The sequence below is a fragment of the Diabrotica undecimpunctata genome, chromosome 9 (assembly GCF_040954645.1).
Source record: "Diabrotica undecimpunctata isolate CICGRU chromosome 9, icDiaUnde3, whole genome shotgun sequence".
NCBI lineage: Eukaryota > Metazoa > Arthropoda > Insecta > Coleoptera > Chrysomelidae > Diabrotica > Diabrotica undecimpunctata.
In genome coordinates this window covers 79,070,842-79,087,328 of record NC_092811.1, presented here as the reverse complement: position 1 = coordinate 79,087,328, position 16,487 = coordinate 79,070,842, and the positions used below count along the sequence as shown (strand labels likewise).

General features: G+C 37.1%; 1 protein-coding gene across 3 annotated transcripts in view; it reads right to left on the bottom strand.

The window, feature by feature from the left end:
• Positions 1 to 16,487, bottom strand: part of Picot (putative inorganic phosphate cotransporter protein picot) — a 218,289-nt gene that overhangs the window by 43,065 nt on the left and 158,737 nt on the right. For all 3 annotated transcript variants that reach the window (XM_072543632.1, XM_072543633.1, XM_072543631.1), the window contains exon 2: positions 1,666 to 1,862. In XM_072543632.1, coding sequence (XP_072399733.1) covers positions 1,666 to 1,862 — 197 coding nt within the window. The remainder of the gene's footprint in view (positions 1 to 1,665; positions 1,863 to 16,487) is intronic.

Below are 16,487 nucleotides of genomic sequence, written 5' to 3'. Positions count from 1 at the left end.
TTGGGTTTAAAGTTTGCTCTTTCTCACGCTTTGACAAAGGAAATAAAGAACTGTGTAATATTTACAGACAGTAAAAGTGCAGTGGAAAGATTATGTGTAACAAATAAATCCAAGCAATTGACTCATCTTAATATAGAGATTTTAAAATTGTACTACGAGGTTTCAAAGCTCGGAGGAGAAATTGTTATCGCATGGATCAAAGGCCATTCTGGGATAATGGGTAACATAATAGCAGATGCTCTGGCAAAAGAAGCATTATCAAGCGGAGAAACCATAGACAACAATATTTTACCGGTGTCAGATATAGATGTATATAATAAACATCGGCTCCAATTAAAATGGCAAGCCAATTATACGGAATCCGAAAGTCAGTCATCCTTTAAATATTGGCAACCCACACTTCTTAAAAAAAGGTGGTTTCATTCAGAGTCCAACAGAAGTTTTATTAAAACTATTAATAGGCTAAGGTCAAATCATGCTCTAACACCTTCAAGAATGTGCAAAATGAATTTAGTAGACACTCCAAATTGTACTTGTGGTAAATATGGAGATTTAACACATATCCTATTAGAATGTGTAAACCAACAAGGAAATATTACGTGTTTATATGAAAACTTACGAAAACTAAATGTCTGTTTCCCATTTCACATAAATGAATTAATTTTCTCTGGAAACGTAGAAATCTATAATTGTATTTATCAGTTAATAAGAAATTGTAAATATAAACTTTAAACAATATAATTTACTAACCATAAAATTAAGATGAAACTTGTAAGCAATTTGCGAATATACCAATCATGTAATAAACCTTTTAATACGAAAAAAAAAAATAAAAAGAATAAAAAAAAATATATATATAAAAAAAAACAAAAAAAAAATTTAAAACAAAATTATTACAAAAGATGACCAAAACAAAATAAAAAATATATATAAATATTACATACAATATCAAAAAGTAATATAACGAAATAAAAAAAAAATAAATAAAAAATAAAAATAAAAATAAAAAAAAAATAGAAATAAAAAGAAAAATTAAAACTTACATTTAGTACTAACTCGAACTCTGATTGTTGTTCTGTGAATACAAATTACAAAATAGTCTGGTCAATTGGCTATGCCAAGGCCATAAAAAACAAAAAAAAAACCGACCGGGAAAGGACCAAAAGGCACCTTCTGCTACTTTAGAAAGCCTATAATATCAGAACATAACATAACTCTCACTCGGAGAGTATACTCGATCAAGCACATAATAACATAAGCAGACATGCGGTAAAAGATCGAAAGTACTACGAAACATAAGAGGTAATTAATTAAATATCATCACATTGTTCATTACTGGATATCCTTTGGTCAAGAGATATCTGAATACAATGGAACTGCTTTATGGAGATTTAAGCCACATGCTTTGTGGAAGAGAACCTGAAGTACATGATGCACTAGATTGCAAGCAGTAAACACTTTTTGGAGACTACAAAGTGACTGTAAAACATATGTCATTAGCGTACTAAACGTTAACAAGCCTATACAAGGCTCCATAATTCCGAAATGGGTATTAGAAATAAATGGAAGATTGAGAATAATCCAATTTACTGCAATATTACCAGCATATAAAGCACGGCTTTGGAACAAAAAATACTATAAATCTTAATTAAGACAAACACTTACCGTTGTTGTTGAATTAATATTTGTTTCAATGCCGCATTCGTCATCGACAGAGATGGCAGTGTCGTGGGAACTCCCACCTATGGCCGTATGATTGACCATAGCAACGATAGCGACTGACATGTTGGTACGCATGATGTAAGCGTTTGCCATACCGAGAAATAGCATAAAGGTGACAGTATGCCTTGTTCCAAACCATCCTGCAAGGAAAAGAATACATTATTAGATAAATTACTTACTACTGTTGTTATGAGATTTTTGAAGCGTACGTCATAAAACATAATAACTCGAAGAAATAACCAAGAAAATTCAAAATTTAACTTTAAATTTTAAAACAAACTAAATTTTTACTCCACATCAGCACTATCTTCTCGACCTTTGAATTCTCTCGAAAAAGTACTTCAGGATAGTGCTTTTGGTTGAGTTCGACACCTGATAAGTATATATCAATAATATCCTATTATATAAAGATCTTTATAGATATTTATATCCTTCTATATATAGCTTATTAATTGTACTTATCAAAAAATTAATTTCTTTTAATGACTGCTAAAGGAGTGTGAAGTACATGTAAATATAATAATAACGATTCACAGCATGATAATCACAATAAATAAGAGTAATTGTTTTGTAATTATAATTTTGTAACAAAATTTACTATTATATTTCCTAAATAACGCTACTTTATATAAAAAAAAACATTTTCCATTCTAATATATACAGTTAACAACTTTACAAGTATATAACAAAAAGAAGAAGAGTTATCTTCCTAACCTGACTTTATTGACGTATGGAATACCTCCACTTTTAATTAGTTTTACATGAAAAAAAAGGGTTCGTTTATAGTTGCAAGAAAATCTCTCTTCCTCACTTGTAGAGACTAGATCAATCTATAATTTTGTATTTCTGTATTGTCTCGTGTTTGAAGTGTTTTCTGTATTTTTTATATTTTTCAGTTCATTTCAATTTTTATAATTTTGTAATTTTTTTACAGGACAGTTTTTAATCATACACTGATATCTGTAACCTATCTCCAAATTTTAAACTTAAATTTAATTCAGAAATAAATTATAATTCTCTCATGTGTTCATTTGCTAATTTTTTCACGAAAAACAAACCACATTTTTTTCAAGAAATATTCAAAGGCTAGAGTAATAACTTTTGCAAACTTTCTATACAAAACCTCTCCTTTTTTCCTGATTAAAAGCTATATTACATATATCACTTAGAAATAAGATATAACTTATCTTAAAATAAAATAAATAATACACATCTTCATAAATATATCTCTAGAATAAAGGTTCGTTTATACATCACTGTCACAATTACAAACAATAAGGTCCTTTTTTCTTTCTTTTTCTGTTTACAATCAATCACAACACAAAGTAACTTTCACACTAGCTCCTTAATTATCCCTTTTCAGGTCGATGTATATTAAGTTAAAAACCCACAGACGATACGTTAGAAAAAATGACCATGTTAGAGAAATTAGAATTATATGTAATATCTATCATTTACAGCATTAAAACAGCGAAACTGAAAGTTAAAAATGAACTGAGTGAGAACATTTAAATTTGTCGTGGGGTACACCAAGGGTGTATTCTATAAGCATTGTTATTTGAATTATATAGTGAAGCAATCTGTGCATTTGTGTTTCAAGGACACCGTTCTTTTGGAAGGAACACTAGCAAAACTGCAGCACATTGCTTAACAACTCAATATGCATTGCAATAAATATGAATTGACAATAAATCTAAAGGAAACTAAGTTTATGGAAATTACAAAAACACACACTATTAGAGATAAACTAGTACTGTTATAAAGAAATTGAGCAAATATCCTCGAATGAATACTTTGGTGAATGGATTACAGAAGTACTGATCAAACAAAACAAATTATATGCCAAGTAGAAGTTTCACAGTAAACTTTTAATATTTTAATAGAATGAGAAAACTTTTTTCTGATGAGAATATCAAAACAACGCTGCGGATCAGAATGCTACAACGTTATATTTTCTTCACCCTTGTATATGAAGTAGAAGATTAGACACTGAGGTAATCAAACAATAAAAGCCTAGAAGCATTCGAAACGTTCTCTTACCGACGTATTCTAAAATCTATATCTATATTAAGGACAGATCGCAAAAAAGTTCTTGAACAACTAGAAAAACAATGTAAAGTTTTAAACTCAATAAAAACCAGAAGGTAAAAATACTTGGGACACATTATGAGAAGTAAAAAATACGAATCTAACGCAGGGAAACATCAAAGGCAGAAGACGTGTAGGATGACGTAGTCTCGTGACTATGTAATCTCCGCGAATGGTTTGGCTGTAGCTCAATTGAACTATTCACACGCGCAATAAATAACTCGCTCAAAAGCAGAGTGGCCCAACTGATTTTTTGTATAATTCAGATAGGTAGTACAATTATCATATCTTAATTTTAAGGTGACTCAACTAACATTTCACTGTATGTATACCAAGAAATGGCGCAAGTTGTACAGTTAGGCTACATAAACATTTCGTATGATTTAGTTACGGAAATATGGCCGTGCAGTATGGTATTTTAAACATTCTCACTCTTGTCTTTTGTGTTTGTGTCACTCTTGTCTAGCGTTCATTCGTTTTTTACAGTACTATCAGCCTTTTATACGGTTTATGTTTGTGCAATTATGTCCAACGGTGAGTAAATTACTGAATTTTATATTAAGAGTGATTGTAAATAACTCAGCTCAAAATTTAAATTAGGATTCGAAATTTTTTTAAATTATAACCTTAAAATAATTATAACCTTAAATAAAGAAAGCAGGCTCGTTTTCTAAGCGATGTTGCAAAAAGTATGGGTTAATCTTTAACTTCAAGACAATTGATTACTTGAATTAATTAATAGAGAATATTTTTCTTATAGTTTGGAAATTCTGTTGTCGGATACATCCAGTACTTGTGAACCCAGCGAACTTGAAACAGATTTTAGCTTTGACTTCCATCCACCATCTGACGATGAGTCTTCTACAATTAGGGAAAGCCTCAAAGAATATGGACTTCTGGAACCTGGAGCAAGTAGGGGTAAAAATGTAAGAAAAATAAGTCAATTTGGAAAAGATCTATATTGGAAAGAAGCTCAGGAAAATGATATTTTAATTCTCGTGGTAGAGTTGTGTCTGAGAAACAAGTTTTTCATGGAGTTTGCAGTTGTCCACGAAAGTGTTATTTGTTGTTATCTCTTTGAAGAAGGAAAAAATATTTTCCAAATTTTCTACAATTTATCTGATGTTAATTTATAGACTACTTACATTAATATACAAGTAAATGTTGTTAATAAAGCAGGACATACAGCAGCTCAAAATTATAATAAACGTTTTAAGACACGAATTTATATATTACTGAAAGAATCAGGTAATAAGGTAACTGTTTGCAAATAACTTTTCAAAAAAGCTTAAAAAGTTTCGGATGGAAGGCTCACCAGAGCGTTAATAAACAAATCGACAAGTGGCGAATTAATCAATCCGTCACTGAATAAAAGAGGCAAGCACCACCATAAGAATAAGACAAGGGAAACGGACACTTGCAAACGATATGACGCTTATAACATGAAAATAAAAAGCTGTGTAGGTGTAGAAAAAAAAAACAGAATGGAAACAGAAAAAGAGTTACACTTACGGAAGGCAGAAGCAGCTCGAAGTGGAATGAAGGAAGATGCATCCAAGGATAAAGATAACGACAGGTCAGATACACATGTGTGTATCTGACCTGTCAGATACAAAAGGCATAGACATACGTGTTCCACAAGAAATTTGTTTTTGCGTTGTACACAGCGTAAAACCGTATGTTAACACACCGGTTTTGATCTTGTACAGCGATCAATGCGGAGGTCAGAATCGAAATATTAAACTAGCATCTATTTGTACATATACATGACTGTCTCCAATACTTTCAGTCCCACAGTCATACGTCACAAGTTTCTAGTTTCTCGTCACTCCTATTTGCCATGTGACAGAGATTTTGGAGTGATAGAAAAACAAAAACGATATTTTAAAGAAATTTTGTTGCCAGCCGATTGGGTAAAAGTTATTTTTGGTTCTAAAAAAATAATAAATTTTAGGTAGTTAAAATGACCTCTGAAAATTTTAAGTGTAGTGAAAAACTAAAGAAGTTACTTACAAACCGCAAAAAAGGGCAGCAAGATATAAAAGTAGATTGGCTTAAAATACAGTATTCAAAGCAATAGAGCCCTTCAAAATTTTATTTTAAATATTCTAATAACAAGAGTGTATTATTTATTTTTGTTGACGTCTCAAAAAATAGACGTCTTTCAGATTAGAAGAGAAGACTTCTACTTGAACATTCTCTATCCTGCTGGAAGACCCATAGAGCAACTAAAATATAAAGACCTTCAGAGTCTTCTTCCTTACATTCCGCCGGTCTATCATGAATTCTATACAAACCTAAAGACAAACGTGGAGGCAATAGATAATAATATTTGATCGGAAACAGTGAAAGTTTTATGTTTTTTCGTACAAGCTTAATATATGACATCGTGGCCCAACTGACTTTTTTGAATAAGAAAGAATTTTTTTGTTAATCTTTTGCTCATTCGACTCATATAATGTATAAGGTTTCAGGAATGTTTGTGTAAGTGAATAGAATAATACTGGTTTATGAAAGAAACTGGTTTCATTTTTAGCTCAACTCTTTAGTTGCCGATATCTCAAAACATCAATTTTACTTTAAGGCCATTTTGTTTCTGAGCGACTCAATTGTCAGAACGATTTCCAATCTCCGACAGTAGCAGAACTTAAAAAAGAAGAATGTTTAACTTTTGACGCAGAAGGCTGGAAGATAATATGTGTGTTTAACAGGTTGACTATAATATAGTGCACACTATCATATCCATAAGCTTGTTTGGGAAAATCAATACATCAGTCCTTGGGGGCCACACGGCCTTTTAATTAAATATTTCTTACCTTAAAAACAAAAATGACATTATCCCTAAATCTAGATATTTCAGTATGACCGTTTAAAGTTTTTCGGACTATTAACATCTTTATCAACGTCTGCTTTGCCTTGCAATTTTTAGAAGGCTCAGATTAAGGCAGAAATCTGAATTGTGTTTCGAAACTATTTTACGGATTTATTATCAGATGTCGCTATTGCGTCCGTTTCGAAGCCATTTTAGTGTTGCTTCTTAAAGACAGGAAAGATTTATTTTTCACGTTGAGAACGCCTATGAATAGCTGTTCTGATGAGCCTTATTAGGGCGAAATACGTATAAACAGATACATAGACGCTTTGTACGTGAAATCAAATCTTTACTGTCTTTTACATTTTTTTCGAACAGTTCTGTAATGGATCTTAAACTAAAATAACCGAATTAAATACTATAATTAATGTTATTTAACAGTTTTTTTTTTTTTTTTTTTGGTGGTAAATCTTCTAAAGACCGTACCAGGCCGTGTCCCCGTTAAGGATGACCTGGCGTGAGTTGGATTCAGGGTGGAAGGATCCATCCGCACGCAGTCCCCCCAGAGGAGTCGTGCTCACAGATACACCCATAGCTCCCTGCCTGCCAACTAAAGTCCACCCCCTTTTATACAGGCTACTCATGCGGTAGGTCCTCTTCAGACCGGTGCATCGCATGAATAGCCCATCCCCTCTCTCTCTCTCTCTCTCTCTTTCGCCCTCTCTCTCACTCTCTTACCTACCTTTGCTGTAGATTCCTCTCCAATATCTCCTTCTTTCTGACAATTTGAGTTACTGCCTCCAATATTGCCTTGTACTCAGTCTCTCCTCTCATTGCTACCTGCATTATGGTATTTGTACTTACCCTGCCTAGCTTTCTGTACAATTCGTTTCTGTCCTCATTAAATCTTCTGCACTCGAATACACAGTGCTCGGCCGTGTCAGCCACTCCACAGTCTGTGCAATTTCCATCCGCAACCTTCCCTATCCTTTCTAGATAGGCCCTGAAGGAGCCGTGCCCTGTTAGGAACTGGGTGAAAGAGTAATTGGTGTCTCTGTCCCCGCACTTCATCCAGTCTGCGATATTTGGAATTAATACCCTCGTCCAGGCCGCTCTATGCTCATTTGTCCATTCTTCCTGCCATTCCGTTATGCTCCTATTCCTGGCTATTATTTTCTCCTGCTCATCCTTCCCGTAGGTTTCTGCCCTTTCTTTCACCATCAAGTGGATGGGTAACACACCCGCGATCACTTGTATGGCCACCGTATATGTTGTTCTGTATGCACGTGATACCCTTAGTAGTGCTTTCCTTTGGGCGTTCTCTAGCATTCGTCTATATTTCTTAATGTTAAGCACTTGTTGCCATACCGGTGCCGCGTAAAGTATAGTAGAGTGGACCACTTCCATTAGAATTCTCCTTTTGGCGGTCCCCGGACCCCCCACATTGGGCATAATCCTTGTCAGCGCCGCAGTCCTCACCTCTGCCTTGCTAACGACATATTTCACGTGCTCGCCAAAAGTTCGCCTCGTATCTAGGACTACTCCCAAGTACTTCACTTTTTTGGCAGGTACGATCCTTTCTCACTCCAGGACAAAAACTATATGGTCTCTGGCCCTCGGACCCTTGAGAATCATAGCTTCAGTTTTCTCGGCCGCTAACATGAGATCTCTGCTTCCCATCCACGTCTTCACTTTGTTGAGGGCTCGATTCCCTCTCTGCATGATTGACCAGTTTTCATCGTGTTCCACCAGCACCACCAGATCATCCGCATATGCTATTGCCTGTACGCCGGTGCCCAGGTCGGTCTCCAAAATCTCGTTGTAAAGAACATTCCAAAGCAATGGCCCCAGTACGGAGCCTTGCGGCACTCCTGTCGTGGTTCTCATAGAGTTACCTCTCGCAATGTTGATGCATCTATCTGTGAAGTAGTTCCTAACCAAATTCTGCAAATAGGAAGATATCCCCAAGTCGCCCAGTAGTCTGACGATAATTTCCCAGCTAGCGCTATTAAAAGCATTTCTTATATCAAGGAAGAAAGCCACCATCCATCTGCTCCTACATATGGATATCTCCCTCTTGATCCTGCTTATAGCCTCTACCGCAGATTTCCCTTTCCTGAACCCATACTGCCGGTCGGATATGCCACCCCTCTCCATTATTTCCCTCTCTAGCCTTGTCTTCACAAGAATCTCAAAGACTTTGCCTAAGGTATTTAACAGGCATATAGGTCTGTACGCCCCGGGCTCCTCTAATTCCTTTCCTGGTTTAGGGATAAGTATGAGATTTGCCGTTTTCAGGTCTCCTGGGAACTCTTGTCTTCTTAGCAGGTCGTTCATAATATCCTGTACCCATTGCACTTTATCCTCAATGATGGTTTTTATTATCTCGGGTACCACTCTATCCGGTCCAGGCGCTTTTCCTGCTTTGAGCGTTTTGCCAGCTTCCGTCACCTCTTTCCTTGTGAATTCAGTCACCGGTGTCTCTAATTGGAGTGGTATAAATCTTACTTCTTCCCTCTGTGGGAAAAGAGCCTCAGCCAGTTCTTTCCTTCGACTTTCCTCGATCTTAAAGAAGCCTCCTGTCCCTTTAAAACTCTTGACAACTATTCGGTAGGCGTCTCCCCAGATATCATTTTCAAGATTTTCGCAAAGTTCTTTCCAACATCTCCTTTTTTCGCCATTTATTTCTCGCACCAGCTCTTTCTTCATGGCTTTTAATCTTTCTACCTCCTCTTCCATCACTCGATGCCTCCCTCTGTCCCTCGTGACTTTTCTTCTTAGCTCGATGTAGCCTCTTCTTATTTCTTCAATCCTCTCCGTCCACCAATAGGGACGACTGTTTGCTCTCCTTCCCCGCGGACTGCACCTTTCTGCTATATCTTTTATTTTCTCGTATCCCTCTTCGAAGTTTCGGGCCTCACCTTCCATTCCTTGGATTTCCTCTTTAACTCTTCTTTTGTCAAGATATTTCGACCTGCCTCCCTCCCTTGGTTTTGTTACGTTTCCTCTAATTTTAAGCAAAATGTATTTGTGATAAGTGAATATTTCTCCATCCGGAACGTCCCACTCTGCCACCTTTCTACTTATCGGCGTCGTTGCCATTGTGACGTCAATATGTGTCTGACTTTCTCCTCTGACGAAGGTCGCCTTACCGTTGTTGAGTACCACCAAATTTAGAGTCTGGATAATCTCATTCCACATTTCTCCCCTCTCGTCATTCCTTGGCGCCCCCCATGAAATAGACTTTGCATTCAGATCCCCAGCAACGATTAGTCTTTTTTTTCCTACTATGGTTTCTGCTATTTCCTCTACCAGATTCTTATAATCTCCTAGTGGGATATTAGGGGAGATATATGTCGCCACTATTGTGACGTTCCCAAGATCCAGGATCAGAAATCCGGCTTTCCTCTGGCAGGTTTTCACCCCCAGCTCTCTATTTCTAATGTAGACTGCTACATCTTGCCTTTTGTCCGTGATCCAGCCTCCTCGGGCTGTAATCTTTTTATTTGGCTCGGACACTATCAGCAGGTCCGCTTTTAATTCCTGTCCCCTGATCCTGAGCAAATCATGCGCCGCCCTACATCTCCCCAAATTCACCTGCACTATTATCAACCCTTTAAATTCATCCCCCGTAGAGTCGAATTTACCCTCCTACTGGCCTACCGGCGCACTTGCGCCTCTTCCCCTAGAGTCTCTTTCGGCTACGAGCTTCCTGAACTCAGGACAGTATTCCGAGTCTGTCCTGTGGTCCTCGCTGCAGATTCCACAATGTGGCGCATTGTTGCATTCCCTGGCGCTGTGCCCTTCCTCCCAACAGTTCAGACATTTGTCCCTTGCAGCCCTTTCTTTACATTTGTCTCTGGTATGCCCGAAGTGCAGACACGAGTAGCAGCGTATTGGTCGGTATCTGGGTGCCATGACCTTACAATTCACCAGTCCTATCAGGACCTTTCTCTGCCGTATCAGTGCATCAGCTGCTGTTCTACTAGCTTTGACTACTACCGTATCTCCCCCAAACCGTCCCTCTTTCCTATTGCAGATTTCAATTGATGCTCCTCCCTCTCTTGGTCCCACAGTGTTTCCCAATGCCCTTATGACTTCCCCATCTTCCAGTGTTTGGTCAACGTCGTGTATTAGCACCAGCTTTTCCTGAACTTTCGAGTTAACATCCAGGCCTGTTTTTGACGCGATCTGAGTCGACAGCTCCGTGATTTTTTCCCTGGGTCCTATCAGCTCCAGACGTAGGTCTCCTTGTGCTGTCTTTCTCATCTTTTTGATGTCTACCCCGCTGTGTTTTACATCCACTTTCTGTCTGACCTCTTTTACCATATCCGCGTACAACTTCTCGCCCCCTTTGATGGTGATGTTTCCTCTTTCTGTCCTTCTTCTGCAATTTGGAACCACCAGTGTAATCTCCGCTTCAATATTCTGCAGGCTATATTCCAGCGCCTTTCTTAGTTCTACCCAGGGCATGTTCTCTCCTACTACGCAATAGAGATGTTGCTCGCTCTTTCCCTTGTTCCCTACCTCCTTTATGGCCTCTACTAAATCCATGGCGCTTGTCAAGCTGTTTAATCCTCCCTGTTCGATCGGGATCGTGTAAGCGGCATTTATGGTTTTTCGGCTCCTTCCTCCCCTCATTTCAGAGGTAAACCAATTTAGGACATAGTTTGTATGATCCTTACCTTGTTCTTTTACTAGTTGATCCAATCCCGTGTGGCTTTGTGTCCACTCCGCGATGTAGTTGTCTACTAATTCGTTTTTCTCTCTTTTATCCAACGCAATTATCACATCTTTGTTTCCTGTTGGGACAATTTCCCTTCTCTCTGCTGTTTTTGTCCTTTTAAAGCCATCCTCCGGCCATTCTTCATTTACATATTTCTCGTATTCTTCCTCGCTCATACCTCTCTCTAAACAAGCGGCAATCTCCCCCTCCATTCTTTTTTTCCTCCTTTCCATGTCTTTTTCTATGTCCTCTATTTCCACTTGGACACTCATGTCCCTTTTCTCTATTGTTTCCATTATGAGGATCTCAGGTTTTTCTTGGTATTTTTCCATTTTGGTCTGTAACGACTTAGACATGTTGTGTAGGGCCGTTATCGCAGGCTTAATTTCAACCTTGGTTTTTACGTGCTCCTTTGCCATGTTGAGGAGTGCCTTCGATTTCTTTAGGACCTCTTTCACCGCCTTTCTTATCGCGCTTAGTTCTTCACTTTCTCTCCTCTCTTCTACGGCCTTAGCTTCTCTTAAGTCGTCCATATTCTTACTCTTTTGCTCTTCGGTCCCTGCCTTTTTTCCGATTATCCCGTTCTCTCCCAAGCTATCAGTCCTCGCAGGTGATTCACCTATGGAGTCTCTTCTTCCCAAAATCTCCGATTCTCTCTGTTCATCAAACTGTTTCCACTCCGTGTCCTCGTGCCGGTCGTCATCGTTCTCCTTGTGTTTTTCTCGTTTCGTATCCATGTATGTTCCCACGTGTCGGGAAGAATAAAGGTCCAGCTGGACAGTGCTCCCTTATCCAGCTAAGGCATTTATCGCCCCGGGAGGGTGCCAGGTATCCCGGGGGCACCGTTTGCGACTGCTTTCCGCGCAGCCATTCATCCCTTGGTCACGGTGGCTCACGAGCCGGGATTGCGGGTTTTTTATCGAGGTGCGCTCCTCTTGATTTGCCTCGGTTTTCTTCGGTAGCAGTGGCAGCAACGCTCGTGTACCGCCTGGTGTTCCTCAGTGTAGCTGCTTACCCTACACTGTGGGGAGAAAGGATAATGGATGGATAAGGAGTGGGTGACGCTATCTGATTGTACTCGAAGTTCAGGTCTGATGTATTTTGGATATTTTGGTCGTTGACCATTTGGTGACTGTGATTTATGCCGTAGACATGGAGGGTGGCAGTGAGGTGGCTTCAAATTTTTGTCAGGGATTGATACAATCAGATGAAGGATTTTGGGTGGGGGGAGAAGGCGCAGCAATTGGGAATGATTGCTGCGCCTTTCAGCGTCCAGCGGCGGAGTCCGGCGACCACCCGGTGCACCGACGCCGGACGCTAATTTGGACTGTTCTTGGTTTCATTGGTCGTGCTCCCCTAACAGTTTTATTAAAGTACAGTTAGTTTATACCGAAGAAGGCAAGTTAATAATATAACTACTAATTTAGAAAAAAATGTGTTTATACGTCCATGGTTTAGTCAAAAGTGATGCAGATGTCGCTGTAACTAAAAATTGATGTTTTCAGTATAGTGCCACTTTTGTTTTCAAGGTACGATTTGATTATCGATATATTATTTTGGGTATTTTATAGTATTTTGTGCAATATACATGAAATTAGTCTAGGAGGCCAGGTGATTAAAATTTTTATATAAAATATTAATCTTGTGCATATGTACAGGTACACACATCATTGACTACATCAGAATTCTGTGCACCATATAGGTACACAGTTTGCTGTTGGCAAATAGTACTGCGTACTAATATGGTTCACAAATATATAATGGTAAATAATAATAAATTAGCTTGGGAGTCAACCTGGTAAATAATAAAAATATTTATACTTTTATAAATTATGACTGGCTGTCTGCAGATGTATATACTATTAGCTTGTCTTGTAATCAATATATTTATTATCATTAACAAATTCAAACTGGGTAAATTATTTTTAAATTGTATTATACGGCTCTTTCAGATACAATATGAAATTGTCCGATTTCAAATACCACGTAATCTAGAATCTAGGTAATGAATGGCTAATAATTCAAATGAATCGTTGCAATTTTTATACAGCTCTCCTTGAATCTCATATCCGGATATCCCGTTCTTTTCATAAACCACAAAGTTCAATTAAACTAACAATTAACTAATTATGTTTCGTGCATATAAATAAAGACTATTTTTAGACATTAACTGTTTAACCAGATGTAAATACTTCATCAATTATTATTTAAGTAGAATAATGTGTGAATGTGATTGAGAATGGCAAGTGCAATTTAATGGAATCTAAAAGAAAATACATAGTAGTAATAAACATAAGAATTTATAAACTACAAAAAATTATAAAAAACATTTCAGTACAATTTTCAAAATACAATAATATCAAAATTTATTGTGCAAGGTTCTAAAACTACTTTCTTGTAGCATATCTAATTAAAATATTATGTTTATATGGGATTAAGCCACAATTATAGGTTGTAATGAAAATCATATTTTTAACTAATACTTGACGTTTTGATTTTTACTCCGGAAATCGTTTTAAAAAAAAGATTAGGTATTACCTATAGAAATTCTGGGGAATGTATATCCGAAGTTTCGTTATTGGTTATGTCATTTCAAAATTGACATGCTTGAACAGCAGTTAAATAGGTAGCTGAAAAAATCTGAGGGTGGTGTTTTTATCCTAGAATTATCAAATTCTGACTGTTTTGTGTATTTTGTGTCATTTGTTTGTGTAAAAACTGTACCGTAATTATGGTTGAGTAACGTAAATTAAGTAAGAGATTGTAGATGTTGCTTTGGACCTTCTATTACTCTGCTATTGTTGGTATATTCTTGTTGTTGACTTCTTACTTTAGTGTTGTCAACCAAAGCATGCTACATTCTGCTGATGGGCTTCCTACACCTTTTTCTTCGTTCAGTAGGATGAGGGCGGCTTCTTTGATCTCTTTTTCGTATCTGTTTCTTTCATGATTATTGATGTATCTTTTCATTGTAGTCTGTGCTCGTTGTCTCAGGCATGTTTGCATGTCTGGGTTTTCTCGAAGTCTCTGCTCTTGATGTATCTTTCATGCTCGTTTATTCTGACACTTCGTGGTCTTGCAGTTTCTCCCACGAAGAAATTGTTGCGTTCACCCGGTATTTTATAGATGCAGTTTTTTTTTATCTTTTTTGTGTGTTGTTGGGTTTGGTTTTGGACATGATAGATCTTGCTCTATTGGTTGTTTTGAATGTTATTGTGATGTTGTACCTTTTTCTATCCTCTTCAGTATTTTTGATAAGTTCTTTTAAGTATTGTTGTCATATTTAAACCCTTGTTAAAGTGTTTCTGGATTGCCTATGGTTTTTTTTTTTCACCAATCTTGAGAAATTCCTTGTTTATAAGTTACAACGGTTAGTCATTTTCAGTCAGAACCTCAGTTGTTAGCAGGTTTTTTTTTTCTTCCTGAAATGCATTTTCATTGAGCAGGTGCTGCGGACTTTATCGTATTGTAACGAAATAGCCCATCTCCGATACGTCATAATTCTTAGAAGGATAAATCTAGAAAACGTAAGAATTGGCATTTCAATAGCGCCCGATGCGCTTTCGATGAGACGAATTAGAGGTGGGACTACCCCAAAAGATTCGAGAATAATAATTTTGGTATATATATGTAACGATGTTAGGAGTAGAGTTTACTTGATAAGAGAGTACCGAACTGTAAACTTATAAATAAATATATTTATATAAATTCGAACCGCTCGTTTTATTTAATCTCGCTACAGTATTGTGATTTGATAATTCCTTTTTTGATAAATACGTTGTGGTTGGAGTATTAATTTAAATATCTGTTGGTGTGGGCTGGTATCTTTTGGTATTTATTTTTGAAGTCCATCATTATTCAATGTTTCTGGTCGTTGACGCCAAATGGAGAATCCAAATGTATATATCTCCACCATACTGTGTAACAATAAAAATATAAATAACGACAAATACAATAAGCTACTAAGATACAATACTAACAGCACAACAGTTGTCAATCTATTAAAGGGACAGTTGGCAGACATGGAAAAAAACTCAAAAAAGATGCCCCCATTCTACGCAATGTAGGATGTTGCAAAACCTGATACATTTGCAGAGTGGAGCTGGCTTTGGTTAACAATACTAAAAGAAGAAGTCAACAACAAGAATATACCTACCCACAATAGCGTAGTAATAGGTCTGAAAATAACATCTGCAATCTTATATATATAACACACATGCAACATAATACACATAAACACAAATCTACTACTGCTCAATTTACGTTACTCAGCCACAACTAAATACAGTTTTTACCAAACATATAACACACAATACACAAAATAGTCAAAATTTGATATTCCTAGGGTAAAAACACCACCCTCAGATTTTTTCAGCTATTTAAATGCTGTTTGCTACAAGATCAAAGCAAGCATGTCAATTTTAAAACGACATAACCATATCAAAACTTTGGTTACATATTTCCCATAATTTGTATATTCTTTTCTGAAAATTATTTGCGGAGTGGAACACAGAAGTTCAGACATTGTGTTAAGATGTTATTGGGCATAAAGTCAGGAAGGCCGAAGTCTCAAAATCCTCGCCTAAGATTGATGGCTGTAAGATACCGCTTTTCAGCTACCATGTCTGCTGCAAATTAATGGTTTGCAGAATATGCAAGACCCATTTGGATGCACGATTTATCTTCACCATTTCTCGTCAAAATTACAGTTTAGCTTTTTCATTTCGGTCACCAGAAATAAAATGAGGTTGTCTTTAGTAACGAATTTCGGTTCTGTTTAGGGACGCATGTTGACCAATCCAGTCGTGGGGTGCCATCGCTTATAATTCAAGGTCACCTCTAATTATCATCAGACAGCATGATAGCTCAGCAATACGTAGAAGAAATTCTGGAACCCCATCTCATATCCTACCTTCAGACGCTTTAACATCCATTTTGATAGCAGTATAACGCAAGACCACACATAGCGTAAGTCAACATGGACTTCTTTGAACAGGCTTTAGTCAATTTTTTGCCTGACTTATCCCCAAATAAACAAATAAACACGTGTGAGACATGATGGATCGGAGATTTCTTAATCTAGAGCATCCTCCTTAACCTTTGACAGCACTTCGGGAGGAGGTAATCAGGGTATTTTAT